Source organism: Solanum tuberosum, unplaced genomic scaffold (assembly GCF_000226075.1).
Source record: "Solanum tuberosum cultivar DM 1-3 516 R44 unplaced genomic scaffold, SolTub_3.0 scf00094, whole genome shotgun sequence".
Classification (NCBI taxonomy): domain Eukaryota; kingdom Viridiplantae; phylum Streptophyta; class Magnoliopsida; order Solanales; family Solanaceae; genus Solanum; species Solanum tuberosum.
Genome location: NW_006239020.1, coordinates 848,755 through 865,037, shown reverse-complemented (window position 1 = coordinate 865,037; position 16,283 = coordinate 848,755). Strand labels below are relative to the sequence as shown.

General features: G+C 35.0%; 1 protein-coding gene across 4 annotated transcripts in view; it reads right to left on the bottom strand.

The window, feature by feature from the left end:
* Positions 1-214: 214 nt before the first annotated feature.
* LOC102595434 (calcium-transporting ATPase 3, endoplasmic reticulum-type) overlaps positions 215-16,283 on the bottom strand; it is a 69,480-nt gene continuing 53,411 nt past the window's right edge. Inside the window, exons 25-34 of one of the 4 annotated variants that reach the window (XM_006347803.2) lie at positions 10,010-10,060; positions 9,786-9,917; positions 7,843-7,944; positions 4,649-4,703; positions 4,310-4,395; positions 2,645-2,793; positions 1,499-1,604; positions 1,336-1,389; positions 635-680; positions 215-541 (exon numbers count right to left, since the gene is read on the bottom strand). In XM_006347803.2, the coding sequence (XP_006347865.1) occupies positions 474-541; positions 635-680; positions 1,336-1,389; positions 1,499-1,604; positions 2,645-2,793; positions 4,310-4,395; positions 4,649-4,703; positions 7,843-7,944; positions 9,786-9,917; positions 10,010-10,060 (849 nt within the window). In that variant the 3' untranslated portion in view covers positions 215-473. Of the gene's footprint in view, positions 542-634; positions 1,453-1,498; positions 1,605-2,644; positions 2,794-4,309; positions 4,396-4,648; positions 4,704-7,430; positions 7,535-7,842; positions 7,945-9,785; positions 9,918-10,009; positions 10,061-16,283 lie in introns of those variants that run through there. The other 3 variants (XR_001473495.1, XM_006347804.2, XR_001473496.1) reach the window with 3 other exon arrangements.

The window sequence follows — 16,283 nt, the reverse complement described above, 5'->3', positions numbered from 1 at the left end:
GTGTTACATCTACGGGGTAGCCTCGGGGCGTGACAGTCTCCACCCAATCGATTCCATTTTCTTATTTTATTTAGGTATTTTTTATTCAAATATAATTTATTCCAAATAATACATAGATCAACTCATAACTTATACATGCATTAGTTATGTGGTTTTCTAATTTTCTAACCAAACATAACATTATGTGTGTTGAATTTTATACCGGACATAAAAATGCTACCAAACACGTAAAGCTTATGCAACATTATACATGAATAACTCAAGTCTTATCCAGTGACCGAACGGGCCCTTAATTCTCAAATTCTTGCTTGTAAATTTCTCATCTAATGAAATGAGAGTTGAATCAGAAAAAATGAACAACACATGTCTTTTCAGTTGGAACAAAATTTGTTGTGTACTTTATCTAATCTTTCAGCTGCAACATTTAGTGCTTGAGCTTCCAACAATCATCCTCAGTGTACAAGTCTGAGAGCTTACTTGTCACGTATCTCTCTTTTTGGAAGTAAATCAGCACGTCTGAATCTGAAACTGAATCTTATTCCTATAAACAAGGCACCAACAAAAAACATACATCAGTAATACTAGAATTCAAAGTTCAATCCTCTTAGGGGAACAACATGTTGAATATTATTACCTGAATTTCGAGAGACGAACTTCAGTATTTCATCAATTAATATCACCTAACAAGAAAAAGTAGCAGTAGTCATGGAAGGGGGAAATCCACTTCATGATAAATGGCAAGAATATTTATGAAGTAGAACACAAGAACAAAAGCTACTGGCAAACATGAAGGGGAAAGGTCAAACAAAATGTCAACATGAACACAGGCATAGAAATTGATAATGAGCAATTCCTTTTGCCCCCCTTCCATTTTTTAAGCTCGAGGAACTTGGCCATAATGCACAGTTTTTAAGGATATAGTTACAGAGAATCAGCAACCGAGATAATATATCTCCAGCATATTCTTTCTGATGCCTGACTTATACTGTATCTATGACTATAATACCTGGAACTAAACAGAGACACTCTATCTAGGCAGCAAGTGGGCCCATACTCTAGCTGCATTTATGATGGACGCGAGCTATAGAGATCAGCGAAAGGTCACACCTTTTTGAATCCAAGAACGACACATTTGCTACATGTGGCACCAATCTTAACAATACTTATCCTCATTTGAACTACAGCATATCTCCAGTTATACAAATCACGCTTTCTTCCAAAAATTATGATAAACGAATTCTCCAGTAGGATACAGAAAAAACGATTTTTGCAGTTCACAAACATAAATATGAAAGGGAGTCCACAGTTAAGGACTTTGATGGTCAAATCTCTTACAGGAAATGAAAGGTATAGCACAACTGTCCACTCTGCCCAGCTTAACGGTGTCACCTGCAATTCTCACACATCAGGATCATTAACTAACATGTCCAGCATAAGGAGGCCATCACACAACTGAAAAAAATTATGCTTCAAGTCAGAAGAAAAAGAGACTACTTACAGAGAATAGAGCGGATAATGGTTGCACATAAAGAATGAGAATGTGAAGGATCATGGTGAAGATAATCGAACCAACAAGCCATAGATTACTCCATGGAGGGATGACACTAAAGAACAAATTGAAATATAGTCAGTCCTGAAGGACTTACAGTTACTTTGATGTAATTTCAATATACTGTCTCGGTAGAAGGCATTCTATACAGATATTGCAAGACAACAGAGTTTGGAAACACTATAGAGCTTCAGCAACAATGTCTCTAGAAGATTATAAAAGTTAAGTCAATTTTGGATAGCATATGAGTTATGACAAGATGCAGAATGCAATCCACATCTTGAGAAGGAGAATATCTGGACCTTGTACATACATTACTTATTGAGGCCCAAAACGTGTAGATTACAAGGTATTTGTTTATCTAAAGAACAAAAATTATATTCATCACTAAGAAAAAATTGGCAGAAAAACCTAGACCCACCTTAAATAAAATCCTAACGTAATATTTTGTAATAAACAGATTTTTAGAGGGATTTTGGAATGTGGGAAGGGGTTATGGATCAGTGAAGAAATCTCCTAAAAATTACTGTATTTTCTAGAATGGTCAAAAGGACTACTAAGCCGGTGAGGTAGCCAGGACTTTGAGTGGCTTTACAAGAACTTTCAGACCCAAGCTGTAAGCATTCAACATTAGGAATTTCTGATAAAATGTCAATCAAATAATTACTGTAGACAAAGTAATTTTGACAAATTACTGTTACCTTTGTCAAAAAAAAAGTAATTTTGACAAAGAACAGAACTGGAAAGTTGGTAAGAACGGCTAAATATTCAGAAGCAGTAGGACAAATGCCAATAGAACTTCCCATGAAATGCATCAAGAATTTCAAGGTTCAGAAGAAGAAAGGCATATGTTAAATCTGTGTAGCTGCGAATCATTTTTACTACAATTCTATCTGAAAAAGTAATTGCATATAAGTTTTTCTAAGCAATAGAGTTCACAATAAGTGGAAGGTGGAGGTATTGCCTTTGAAGAAATTCTTTAAAAGAACAGTTTTCCATTTCCTCAAATAAAAGGATAAAAAAGTGTGGGGATATACTTTTTAACAAAGCAAAAGTAACAAATCAGATAAACAACAGTTTCAGTATCATGCTTACAGTAAAGATTGATTTTCACTGAGATTATTCAATGCATTGAACATCTCAACAACAACAAGCACCGTCATTGAAACAGTAGATGGGTGGCGATCACTGAATATACTGCAAGCATAATTTGTTTCCCTTGTTGAACAACTGTCAAAATGCATCTGAAAACAAACACAAACGAGTTAGTTTTAATCTAAAGGCTATTCAAGGAGATATACTCCCAAGTTTTCAAAATCGTAAGTCCCTGAATCTGAATATCCCCCCCAAACCACACATTAACACTATGAAACCAATTCTTCAATGCAGCCCTCTAAATGCACAAATGGGAAGAGAAAGAAGTGTGACTCACCCATAACTCATAATTTTTCCCTTCTATGCTCACGAGGTGTTGGAGGTAGATTCTTATTAATAAAGGTTTGAAGCTGAAGGAGCTTTTGCAGGTTCATAACGTACTAACTTTTGTGACCACAGAGGTACTTGTCAACACTCCAACCTAGCGGTGGCAAATGGGTGGGTCGAGTCAGATATGGGTGGGCCAAAACTAAGGAAAGTGAAAATGGATAAAATAGGTAAACAACCGGATATTATGGATATAAATATTATCCATGGCTTCTTATTATGTGAAAAAACAAATATCCTAGATTACGAGCATTTTTTCTTTTTAGATCGAGGTTATGAGTTGATTGCAGTCGAGATTGAAAGTCGCATCCCAATCGGGGCAAAGGTCGGGTCGGGATCGTAGTCGGGAGTAGGGTCTTGGGTTGGAGCTGGAAGTAGGATCTTGTGTCATGGGTTGAGGTCGAAAGTCAGAAGTCGGGTCTAATTTAAGGGAAGCTTTGAAAAAAATTCCTTGCTTTATGTATGGAAGTCATTTTCCTTAAATTAGAGGAAAATAAATCTATTTGAAAAATATTTTCCAAAACATTTAAGCCAGCCAAACATGAGAAAATTGGAAAAAAAAATTCTTCATACCAAACAAAACCTAAATAATTGTACATTATAGAGGTTCCTACACCCTTGCATACTTTTAAGGGGAGTGCAATTGGTAGATATCCATGGTTTATCCATATTTTATGATGGATAATATGGGTTGTGAGAAATATAGAAAAAGAATATTATTGAATTGTTGTTGTGTCTACATCATCACATTGAGACCCAATTTATAGACACTGGAATACAATCCTTTACAAATTAGGATACTATTTACTATTCCTATTTCTATTTGTATTCCTATTCCTATTCTAAATAGGATTGTATAACCTATTCCTATTCTAATAGGATTGTATAAACCTATTCCTATTCTAATAGGATTGTATAACCTATTCCTATTCTAATAGGATTGTATAAACCTATTCCTATTCTAATAGGATTGTATAAACCTATTCCTATTCTAATAGGATTGTATAACCTATTCCTATTCTAATAGGATTGTATAAACCTATTCCTATTCTAATAGGATTGTATAACCTATTCCTATTCTAATAGGATTGTATAACCTATTCCTATTCTAATAGGATTGTATAAACCTATTCATGTTCTAACATGGGTTGATCCATATTTGACCCACTTTTAAATGATTGGATACCCGATCCTCGAACGTATAACCATTAATTTTACCCATTTTGCCACCCCTACTCCAACCCCATCAATATAAGGAACATCTTCGAGTGAACTTACCAATTCAGTATATGGGAGTTTCGGTCCATTATCATAATAAACAAACCACCATATAAAACCTGCAACAGTGGCAAGTCCAACATATGCTGCACGAAAGAGAATTACAATCAACAAAAGTCAAGGAAAACAAATGCAGGACAGGTCAGGTATCATATAACTAACAACTACAAACAAATTTTATCTCCAAATGTCAGTGTTTACTGTATGCTAATAACATTCAAAATATTCACCTTCACTTCAGCGAGTAAGAAGTATTTTCGATATACTATTCGACTAAACAGAGGCCTTAAACTTCCAAATACTAGGTACGCAACAAAAGTAAATAAGGAATGTGTCTACCTCCAATAACTAGATAACGGAAAAACAGCCACCCACTAACCACTGCTTCATTGACCTGTCATAAACAAGTGAAAGGAGGTTTCAGATTTGACTTTTTTTCAACATCTAGCTTTCTAATTTTTGGAAAAGGTTAAAATATTAACGCATTTGCGAGGCAAGAAATTAAGATAATGAGCAAACATTTCATGGAAGATAAAAAAACAGAAAGATCACAATTAACTTTAATATAGTAAGGGCACTTGACACTTCACTGTCACAGCCAGTAAAGTTGAACAATACCAAAAAAAAAAAAAACCATTTAACAAGTGCAATTTCCACCTTCCATGTCGTGCTGACAAGCACGTGTCCCAAGCATTTAGGATGAACTTAATCAAATAACTAGAAATGTCATCGAAGATATTTGTGAAAGGAAAAGCTACAAAAGCTTGTTTCAGAAAGATGGACACTGTTAACGAGGGAGAGAGAGAAGAAACTAGGAAAGCAGAGTGATAATTCTATTCAAACTTGGCAAACTTGGGTGATTCATAAGTTCAACCAACGACCATGATTCTTTTCTAGCAAAACAATGTATAAGAAACAATTTATATAAGTTTGTTAAGAAAGGTGAAGTACATAAGCTATCTGTACTATAACCAGTGTTGTCAAATGCAAGCTTAAGCCTTGAAGAGAGGCTCAAAATGTGTTGATGGCTTCGTCTAGCTTAATGTGCTCTTTGTTTATTAAAACAGCATCAGATGAACCAGTCTTAATTTTGTATCCTTAAATCCTGTTAGTTAAATTCATTGTATAATCATGCAACAACACTGTATCCCTCTGAAGGGATTCTCCAATTATTTTATGCTTGATTGCATTTACATATCACAAAGAAATCAGTTCTCTCTTACTCGAAAGATGAAGTTGGAGAAACAATGTCGTGACTCAGGCCTAACTGCCAAGGTTTGTCTGCATTAACCCGACCACTCCGGCAAGCACAAGACATTTGGACTACATGGATCGCCTAAGACAAGTTTCACAACAAAATTCCTTCTGCATTCAATTGCCAGCTGTTCCATAGGCTGCTCCACTTAATCAACACACACACTCTTTTAGGGACTCCGCGTACTCGCTATGATTTACCCCACCCTCGTACTAGGGGAAGTACCGATTTTGATATCACCTGCCATGGCCTAGACCCAATTGCCAAGGTATTGTTTGTTTTGGACCCCTGTAGGCCACCTCAAGACTTTGGCCTCACATTTTAGTATGAGCTTTAATGTAAAATGGGCCTTAAAAATTGAATCCTAAACACACCCTTATATAGACCCCAACTTCCCATCCCACTCCTATGTGAGATTTGTCTAAGGCAAGTTTCACCATGAATCCCCGTACTAGTTCAACCACTACAGATCCATAGGTTGTTATACTCACCCTCCCTTGTGGACTCAGTGTATTCACTGAGGCATGTTTCACCACCGTGTTAGGGGTGGTACCAACTCTAATACAGCCCAGGCCTAACTGCCAAGGTATTGTCTAATTTGGTATGTACTCTTTGGGATACCCAAGGCTAGTGGGCCTCATGGTTGAATAATGAACTCACCTTATATATCCCCTAACCTTTCCCTCCCATTCTGATATGAAATTTTACTACGACAACTTTCACTGCAAATTCCCTTTCGAGTTCACCCACCATCGGTTCGTGGGCAATACGCTCAATCCCTTAAAAAACTTGACATCCTTGCAGAGATGCCCTACCACCTGAGAGATACCAACTCCAATACCAGGCCAAACTACCAAGATATTGTAACGCTTTAACCCAATCCATCTAGGTCGCCTTAAGGCGCCTTTTGGGTTAAAATACTAGGGAACAAAACCGTGAGGCCCAAAATCCTTGAGCTGGCCCAAAGAGGTCGTGCCAAAGACGAAAATACCTTGACAATTGGGACTTATTCGTGAACGGGCAATTTGTTAAATGTGATCACCCTAAAAAAGAACATGTCATGCTTTATCATTTTTAACCAGAAATTTGACCCTAAGTTTTTCATGTAATATCTATTCCAAGTGTTACAAACCACTTACAATCAAATATAAGTTTGACCTAGGATAGAAGATCACATGAATTATGAACACTCATCCTATACAATCAAACCTTGTAATAACATTGCTTCACTATAACTGCCTGATTTATTCCAAAATCGATTTTTCATGTTATATTTTACTTCTCTATAACAACATTCTACCTATAACATTAGTATCATTCATTATAGCGGTACACACTTTGTAAAATTACCCCGCCATAATATGTTGCAAGAAATATTTTTTCTTTTGTATAACAATAAAATATTAAAATATTTATGGTAATCATCATTAATATCACACACACAGTAAATTTCAAGTGTGAATATCTAAAAGGAAAGAAATTGTATTTAAATGGTGCCCATCTGTTATGGTCATAATTTCACGAGGAAAGGCTACATGTGTTGGCCTTTTTTACATTCATACTCTTTCTATATTTTTGGTTAAATGATTAACACATACATTTCTTCTTCTTGGTACAAAATCATTAAACTAATCATTTGCATGCTTTATAACAGCTAAATGAGATTTAATTATCAATTGTCAGTATACATATATAGCACCACTTCACAATAGTAACCATGAAATTTTGAGACAAACACTGCCATTATAATGAGGTTTGATTGTATCTGGATGCTCTGCTTCCAACATCTTTCTGATATATGATATAGATCATAAATTTGAACTAAAGAAATGAAAGTTGAGTAAGAAACTTGTAAAGCAATAGTACCTGAACTTAACTTCCAGAATTAAATTATTCAGTCAAATAGCCTCTGTTTAGTTTTAAACCAGGAAGAACAGAAAGTTCCGCATCAGTTCCCAGGCAGGCTGTCTCTGTTCATGACACCTTAAAATGTATGCTTCATGCTTTGGGTTAAATAATAGACCATTAAGATCTCCTAACTTAACAAGACTATCACATAGTCCATAATCAATACAAACTTATATAAATAACAAGCCTGATTCGCCAGCAAGGTAGCATAAACAACAAAATAAATGCATGCGAAGTGGAGCTTGTAAGCTCAAAGCTAGTGTACCATCTAAGCCTTATAGTAAACAACTGGAAAACAACAAAAGAGCAGTAGTAAATGTAAACAAAAGGATCATATTATATCAAACCACGACAGGAGAGAAAATAATACCTTCCGAGGTTTGGACTTCATAACATCTGAGTCTTGTTTATTAAACCCAATAGCTGTGGCAGGCAATCCATCAGTGACCAAATTTACCCATAGCAGTTGGACCTGCATATTAACAAAATCACCTAATAAATCTAAATAAAAAGTAAATTCACAAATAATTAGGGAATCACAAAGAAGGCAACCTAACATGCTTAGAAGAGAAACAAATAAAGCATCAAACAGTTGTGAGCTAGTTTGGATCAAACAGTTGCTAGGAGAGCTAAAATTTGGCGAAATCAACCAGATGGAACTTGTGTGGGATAATCAAGCAGCCCTTCATATTGCATCAAATCCAATGTTTCATGAAAGGACTAAGCACATTGAGGTTGACTGTCACTTTGTCAGAGAAAAAATAGTCTAAGGAGATATTGTTAAAAAATTTGTGAAGTCAAATGATCAGCTTCCAGATATCTTCACCAAGTCGCTCACCGGTCCTCATATTAATTACATATGTAACAAGCTAGGTACATATAATTTGTATGCACCAGCTTGAGGGGGAGTGTTAGAATAGGAATAAAGTATATACAAATCCTACTTAGAATAGGAATACTAATAGGAATAGGAATAGGAAATGGAACTTGTGTGTGATAATCAAGCGGCTCTTCATATCGCATCAAATCCAGTGTTTCATGAAAGGACTAAGCACATTGAGGTTGACTGTCACTTTGTCAGAGAAAAAATAGTCTAAGGAGATATTGTTAAAAAATTTGTGAAGTCAAATGATCAGCTTCCAGATATCTTCACCAAGTCGCTCACCGGTCCTCATATTAATTACATATGTAACAAGCTAGGTACATATAATTTGTATGCACCAGCTTGAGGGGGAGTGTTAGAATAGGAATAAAGTATATACAAATCCTACTTAGAATAGGAATACTAATAGGAATAGGAATAGGAATAGGAATCCTAGTAGGACTAGGAGTCCAATGTAGTGTCTATAAATAGGGTCTCAATGTAATAATGTAGATACAACAATTCAATAATATTTTTCTTATAATTCTCAGTATTATAGTGGTTTATAATAGGATCTTTGTGTAATAATGTATATACAATTCAATAATATTTTTCTCCAATATTTCTCACATAATATCATAGCATTGGTGAGAAACCTTCATAGGTCACCGTGCATTAATTTCCAGCGACTGCCAAGACTGATTTCGGTCATCATCTTATTCCGTTAAGTGCTGTTTAATAACCACCATCACCACTGGGTCTCTCAATCTCCAGCGACAACCTCAGTCAACCCACCGAAAAAGACCACCTCACGCGCCGATTAGAGGTTTGAATTTTTCAGCGAGATCTGACCATGCGCCGGTGGATGAGGTCTATTCTGACTACTTTCCTACAATTTTTTTCTTGGTTACTCTCGAGTTAAAGAAGAATATCGTTGCTATTCACCTGATCTTCGTCGATACATTATGTCCGCTAATGTCACACTCGTTTAATCTCAACCTTACTCTACATCTTCTGATAATTCAGATGTCTCTAAGGTCTTACCCAGGTCTTACCTGTTTGACTTTTAAGGAATCTACCGTTACATCTACGTCTCTAGTTGTAGTGCCACCACTCCTGACTTATCATTGTCGTCTGCACCCAGTACTAGTCCTAGTTGATTCATGTCATGCGCCGAACCCTACTCCTACTGCAGACTTGCCTCCTCCTAGCCAACCGATTGCACTTCAAAAAGATATACAATCACTTGAAATGTTAACCCACATTATACTTTCTTGAGTTATCATCGCTTATCATGGCTCTCAACCAACTTCATTGACCACTAGGCCACTTACTTGGATGCGGAAGTAAGCAAAATATGACTGCTTAATTCAGATAAGAAAGGGAAAAATGTGTACTTGAGATGCTTAAAAACGGAGATGAACTCTAGAAGTTATAGACTACCAACTCACAGGCACAAGAGTATCAGGAATCCCAAGCATAGCAGCCACAAATATACAGACCACTTCACCAATGTTTGAAGATATCATGTATCTAATAAATTGCTTCGTATTGTTATATATAGCCCTTCCCTCAGCAACTGCCTGCACAGAAAACATAATTCAATTAACCAAAGGAATATAATTTTAAGGACAAAAAATTTAGCAGAATTTAATGAAAAAGAATATAAGCTTACTGCAACAACGGTGGCGAAGTTGTCATCTGCTAAAACCATATCTGAAGCACTCTGCAAGTTGAGACCACATGAAAGGGATTCAAATGTCTGATTTGGGAGTCCAATATAAACAATTACGGAGGAACAGAAAAGTGAAAAACAAAATCCACTTTGTGATCAAACAGTGAAATTCTTGCTAAAATCATCTTGAACTGCAGAGAAATAACAAAAAGCTTGTTGCACCAATGTACAGTAGGATACAAATATTGTTTTACAAATTCACTAAATTGTTTCCAGCAGTGGCAACATTTTTCCAGTTCGGCAAATTAAATTGTGAAAAAAAATATATGAAGAAAAAATGTCACTTCACATGTTTCCAGAGCTATTCATATCATGAAATGATACAAGTCTTGAATAAGAATCTATGACATACTAAAGCATCCTTGTTGAAGATCCTTTACTCCAATATCTAGGGTTCTTTGAATTGAAAGATGTCAATAGAAATTCAATATTTTGCAACTACAACAATGTAAAACACAAGTGTCAGAAGGAATTGGTATTAAATTATTAAAGGGAATTTTTAATAATTTATCTATTTAGAAATTACGTAAAAAAATATTATAAATCATAATAATTATAATTAATGAATTAAAATATCTAAACATATATTAAAAAATTTAATTGACTCTCGAAATTCCATCTGCACCACATAAATTGGAAAAAAGGGAGCAACATATACTATGTGAAAATTACTTTAAAATTATTATATTAATAACTTAATTATCTAAAACCTTATAAAAAGAATTGGTTACTCTTGAAACTCCATGTGTACCACATAAATTGGGACAAAGAGAGCATATATTATATGAAAATTATGTAAAAATTTACTATTTACCACAGTAATTAACAACATAAAATATCAAATATGTATATGTATATGTACATATGCATATATATTACTCCTTATATCTAAGGGAGAGTTGAGCTCCTTATTTACCCTGGATTAGGGGCATTTTAGGCATTTCCCTTATTATCTACATTGTTGTGTTTGTACATTTTAGCTTTTAAAGTTGTACTCTTCTTTTAATGGTCAAAAAAACCTAAGCCTAACCAGCTGATTTAGGGGTGATATAGGTATTTCATATTTTCAGCTGCTGCTGCCTTTTGTACATCCTGAATAAAATCTTGAACTGCCTCAATTGATTTATCTAATCATCCTCAATACTGCTGTACATTTCACATTTATTGTGTGGTTAGTTAATGTTTTAGACTGCTGCAACTTTTTTGATTTACCAAAGAGTTCTTTTTGGTCTGCTTCAATGGATAACCTCAAAAAACTTTTTGTCTGTCCTAAGAGATTAACATGGAAAAAATTGGCTTCTCCTGTCATTTTTGGGTGCTGCAAATATCATATTCCCACAGGCTCATATTGTTCTCTAAGAAATCTGCTCTCAAAAGGTTCAGCTCTCCACTATTTCAGCAAGAAAAAAGTTTTGCCTTTTCGTCTTCTGGCCTCTTGGTTTCCATCGTTCAAGCTTTTGCATGTGAGTTCTTTCGCTTCGTCTTCTTCATCATTGTTTATCAGAGTTTTTTTTGGTGTGATTTTGATAATTCTTCACAAGAATTTTGAGAATAATATATTTCATTTGTTATCCCTATGCCATAATTTTTCACTCAGGTAGTTAACGTATGAAATAATTCAAAAATTGGTAAGAGGGGTTTGTCCTTTTGAAATGAATGGTGGATTTGGAAAAGGGGACAAATCTGTATGTATGTATAGGTAAGAATATCGATACAGTATAGATATTGAACAGTGGGGGTATAGGGAGTGGGGTTAAAGAATGAAAGTTGGGGAAGAAAGGAAAGAAAAAGTCTTTGAGAGAGACGTAATTGTCGGAAAGTACCTCGATTTAATGATGATCGAAAGTTCTAACCAAGATACTACCGTGTTCGGATTCGCTGCTTTCTTATCTTTTTCTGCTTTATCTATCGAAGTTTTTTTGGTGTGAGTTTGATATAAACAAGTTTCGAGAATAGTACTGTGCTTATAAAGAATCCATTCTTTTGGTTCTTGATTTGATATTTCTATCGTAATTGATCATTCTAAGAGGGTGCCTCTTTGCCATGATCGTCAGCTAAGTGTTCCTCGCTACTTTTGAAAATACGTATGCTGGCGTTAAAGGAAGTCAGTTCTAAAGATAGACTGCACCATATGGTATGGTTCTGTTTGTTTGACATGAGAAAAGCTCTGTTCTTTATATGGTACTTTTAAGACATTGTTGAGTAGTGGTATGGAACTGTTTTAGATGGAGTATAAAGTAGATAGAGGATTAATATTAGCTGACCTGTTAGTTAGTGATTGAGCACTATTTTTGTGGGTTTTTTTTCATTGTATTAAGCTTATCCTGTTCGATTTGTTGAATTGATTAGTGAACTTTGATGTTTCAGAGTAAAAGAGTTACTGATTTCTTGGTTCGATTTGTTTAATTGGTTGGTGAACTTTGAAAATTTAGGAGTAGAAGTCTGTAAATAGAGAGGTTGGTTTTGATATACTTTGGCTTAAGAAAAGATGAAAAGGAACCAGTAACAACAACAAGATAATAAGATAAACGAAATGGAAGAAACAAACAAGTAGTACCATAGATAAACTAATACTAACACTTAATTTCATGCAACTTAAGTATGGTACAAAACACAATAATTATTTATGAAGATAAAAGCTTTCATATGGAATATTAGGTATGTTAGACCCAAAAGGCTTTTCGCAGGTTACAGATCAAAGAAAATTAAGAATGACAAAAGCTGGACATAATCGCAATAGGAAGATATGATTTTTTGTAAAGAAAGTTCACTGTTTTTGAACTACATTGGAAAGCTTACACATTCACCTTGATGACGACACTAAAACACACATTAAGTGAGACGAAGCGCTCAGCACGTTTTGAGCCTCACTTCAGGGCTTCAACGTACCTTTGACAACACTGGTTTGTGTCTATTTGAACTAAATATTTTAGCCCAAATAAAATTACAATTTTTTTATAGAAAATCAAATCAAAGAAGTCTAATAGAGAGAAAACACACAAAAAAGAGAGAAGAAAAAATATTCAAAAATAATACTCCCTTTTTCCATCTTTACTTGTTCACTATACTATTTTGGATGTCCAAACATACTTATCTAGTTTATAAAACCAATCAGTACTTTACTAATTTGTGTCTATTTTACCCTTGCTATTAAATACTATTCATTTTCAATGTTTAGATGACTGATATTTAATAAGGGTAATTTGGTAAAATTACCCCTATCATTTACAGCTTCTTAATCTCGATGTCAAGTCAATAGTGAACAATTATGGTTGGACAAAGGGAGTAATAATAAACCAAGATGAAAGATTAAAAATTTGAGCCCAATGAACTCCTCTATTTATAGCCAACAAAGGGCAGTATGAGCATGTGCTTATTGTGCCTTATCAGAAAATCACAACTCTTTAAAGTGCAAAGATGTCTGCCTTAAATATAATATAAATAAATAAATATAAATGTAAAACATAGCACATATACTAAAATGGGTGTATTACAGTAATTTAATATTCAAGTTAAGATTTTTTAGTTTGGGGTACTATAATAATTAAACATTCAAGTTACCTATGTTTAAAAATGAGAGGAAACTTCTATATTTACCGCCATCAAAGGGTGGTATGAACATGTGCTTATTTTGTGTCTTATCAGAAAAGTCACAAGCCTTTAATGTGAAAAGGTATCTGCTTTAAATATAATATAATATGAATAAATAAATAAATATAAATGTAAACCATAGCAAATATACTAAAATGGGTGTAATATAGTAATTTAATATCCAAGTTAGAATTTTTTTAGTTTGGGGTATTATGTTTTTTTTTTTTTGATGACAAGGGAAACCCGCAGCCGCTAGCCTTTGGGTGCACACAGAGTAAAAACTCCGCTCCTATGCAATAGCTCACAAACGACATAGGAGAAGTAACCCGAATTAGGCAAGCCTGGTACGACGAGCTCGACCTAGAAGGCAAACCCCTTGCTTTCGCTGGCAAGAGGTTTCGAACTCCAACATGGAAGTCCCAAGTCCAAACCACTGGGCCACCCCGAAGGGTTAGTTTGGGGTATTATAATAATTAAACATTCAAGTTACCTATGTTTAAAAATGAGAGGGAACTTCTAAATTTATAGCTAGCAAAGGGTAGCATGAACATGTGCTTATTGTGTCTTATCAGAAAAGTCACAATCCTTCAAGAAAAGTCACAATACTTTGAAAAATTCACAATCGTTCAATGTAAAAATGTGTTTGCTTATTAAACATTCAAGTTACATACTGTTCACAAGAAATTTTCATAGCGCTGAAAATTAACTTCAATTGGCCTAAAGTGTCAATGTAAAAAGGTGCACCTAATTGGCCTTAAGTGTCTCAACTCCTTAGCTCCATTGTTTTTAGGGATTTTAGTCACATAAGTAGGACTTAAGCTTTTTACTAACATCTCCTAGGAATGAAAATTTTTGGTAGTTGTCATTATATTTGTCTTGACTACCTCCCAACATTTGATGAAAAAACACATGGCACACCAATCATGTCCAGAAGCTTTGACCACTGCACATAGAGTTGAGCATTCAAGGACTTCCTATTCCTCAGTCGAAATTGAAGGGTAATTACTCATATTATAGCTAGGCCGCCATTCTCAATTACAGAATAAAGCTTCTAATAAAAGGTGATTTTTCCCTTTGATATCTTCTGGCACTTCCATAATCAAGTCAAGCTTTCTAGGACCTCCTATTCCGCAGTAGAAATCGAAGAGTAATTGTTCATATTATAGTTAGGCCGCCATCCTCAATTTCAGAATAAAGCTTCAAATAATACGTGATAATCTCCGTTGTGATATCTTCTGGCACTTCCATAATCCCTCCCTCCACCACCAGTTGATAAATAGTATTGTTTCTCTTCTGTACATTGACAATTCTTGAAGGGAACTCCGTCTTCCTGTCTCCCTGTTTAAGCGATATTGCCCTGGATCTTTTCTACATGTTATTTCTTCCATAATGCCTTGGATCTTTTCTACATGTTATTTCTTCCTTTCTGGCATACTCCTTAAATTCTAGACAAAGATTAGCCTTCCTGAAAATCTCCTCCTGATTCAGACATATCTTTATTGTTGTATAGTATCCAATTATGAGATTAGATTTAGAATAAAAAGTTTCATCACTAATGTTACCAGTTTCAAAAAAAATAAAAAAGTTTCATCACTTCCATATTACTATATGATTATTTAAGCTCCATTCTTTCAATTTACGAATTTTGAGCTTACTTGCAAGAATGTTATCTGGCATTCCTTCTGTGACAATGGAGGTCTACTAAGTCTTAATCTGTCATTGAATCTTTCGGTCTCCAATCGCCAATTTTATAACATGAAATAGGACTTATTATATTCCCAGGAATATGGTTTGAACTAACTCTTGCTAGGATTTCTTGCTTAATCCTGCAAAAGTTGTCATTCCATTCCATATAATAATTAGCCTATCAACTCTGGAAGATATTTCCTCTTTATTTCCTTTGGTCCATGTGTAACTGCCCCTTCCAGCACAGCTCAATATCTTCAACGAAATATGAGAACTACCTGGTATTTAGTTCCTCTTTTCAGAGGGAAATCCAACTATGTTAAAGTCTCACCCTACCATTCAAGGCCCTGCGAATAAACCCCTTGCACCCCCTCCCCTCCCCCGAACCCCCATCTCCACCAAACATCATGTCTTGCTCTGTTTGCAATTTGGAGCATAAACCCCTGTCATGTACCAACTGAACTTCTGAGTTTGGGACAAACATGTGCAATATATCTTCCCATAGTAATGGCGTAAGACTTGAAAGCCACAACAAAATGTATCATATTCTCCCCCATATTGGATCTCCAGTAGTTATAAAATTAATCACTACTACATGATTAGAGAAAAAACTCTAAGGAGATGCGGGATAACTCAAGTCTATCACCGGAAAAGAAGTGGTCTTTTCTGGCCTCAATAAATGTATCTGGGAGCCTTCTTTGTTGTTGATATAACTTCTTTTTTCACCACTTAAGCTACCCAGGCAATTTTTTTATTTTCTTACAACTAGATACAATCTCCTGAACCCTCAGAAAGAAAAAAGAATTCCAAACTCTTCCTTTCAGGAAGGAAGGGCTGAAACCTATGGTTTGATACATAATAAATTGTCCATTGTTATTTTACAGACAAACAGAATAAGTTTGATAAATAATAACCCTCCCCCCCCCCCCCCTCTCCT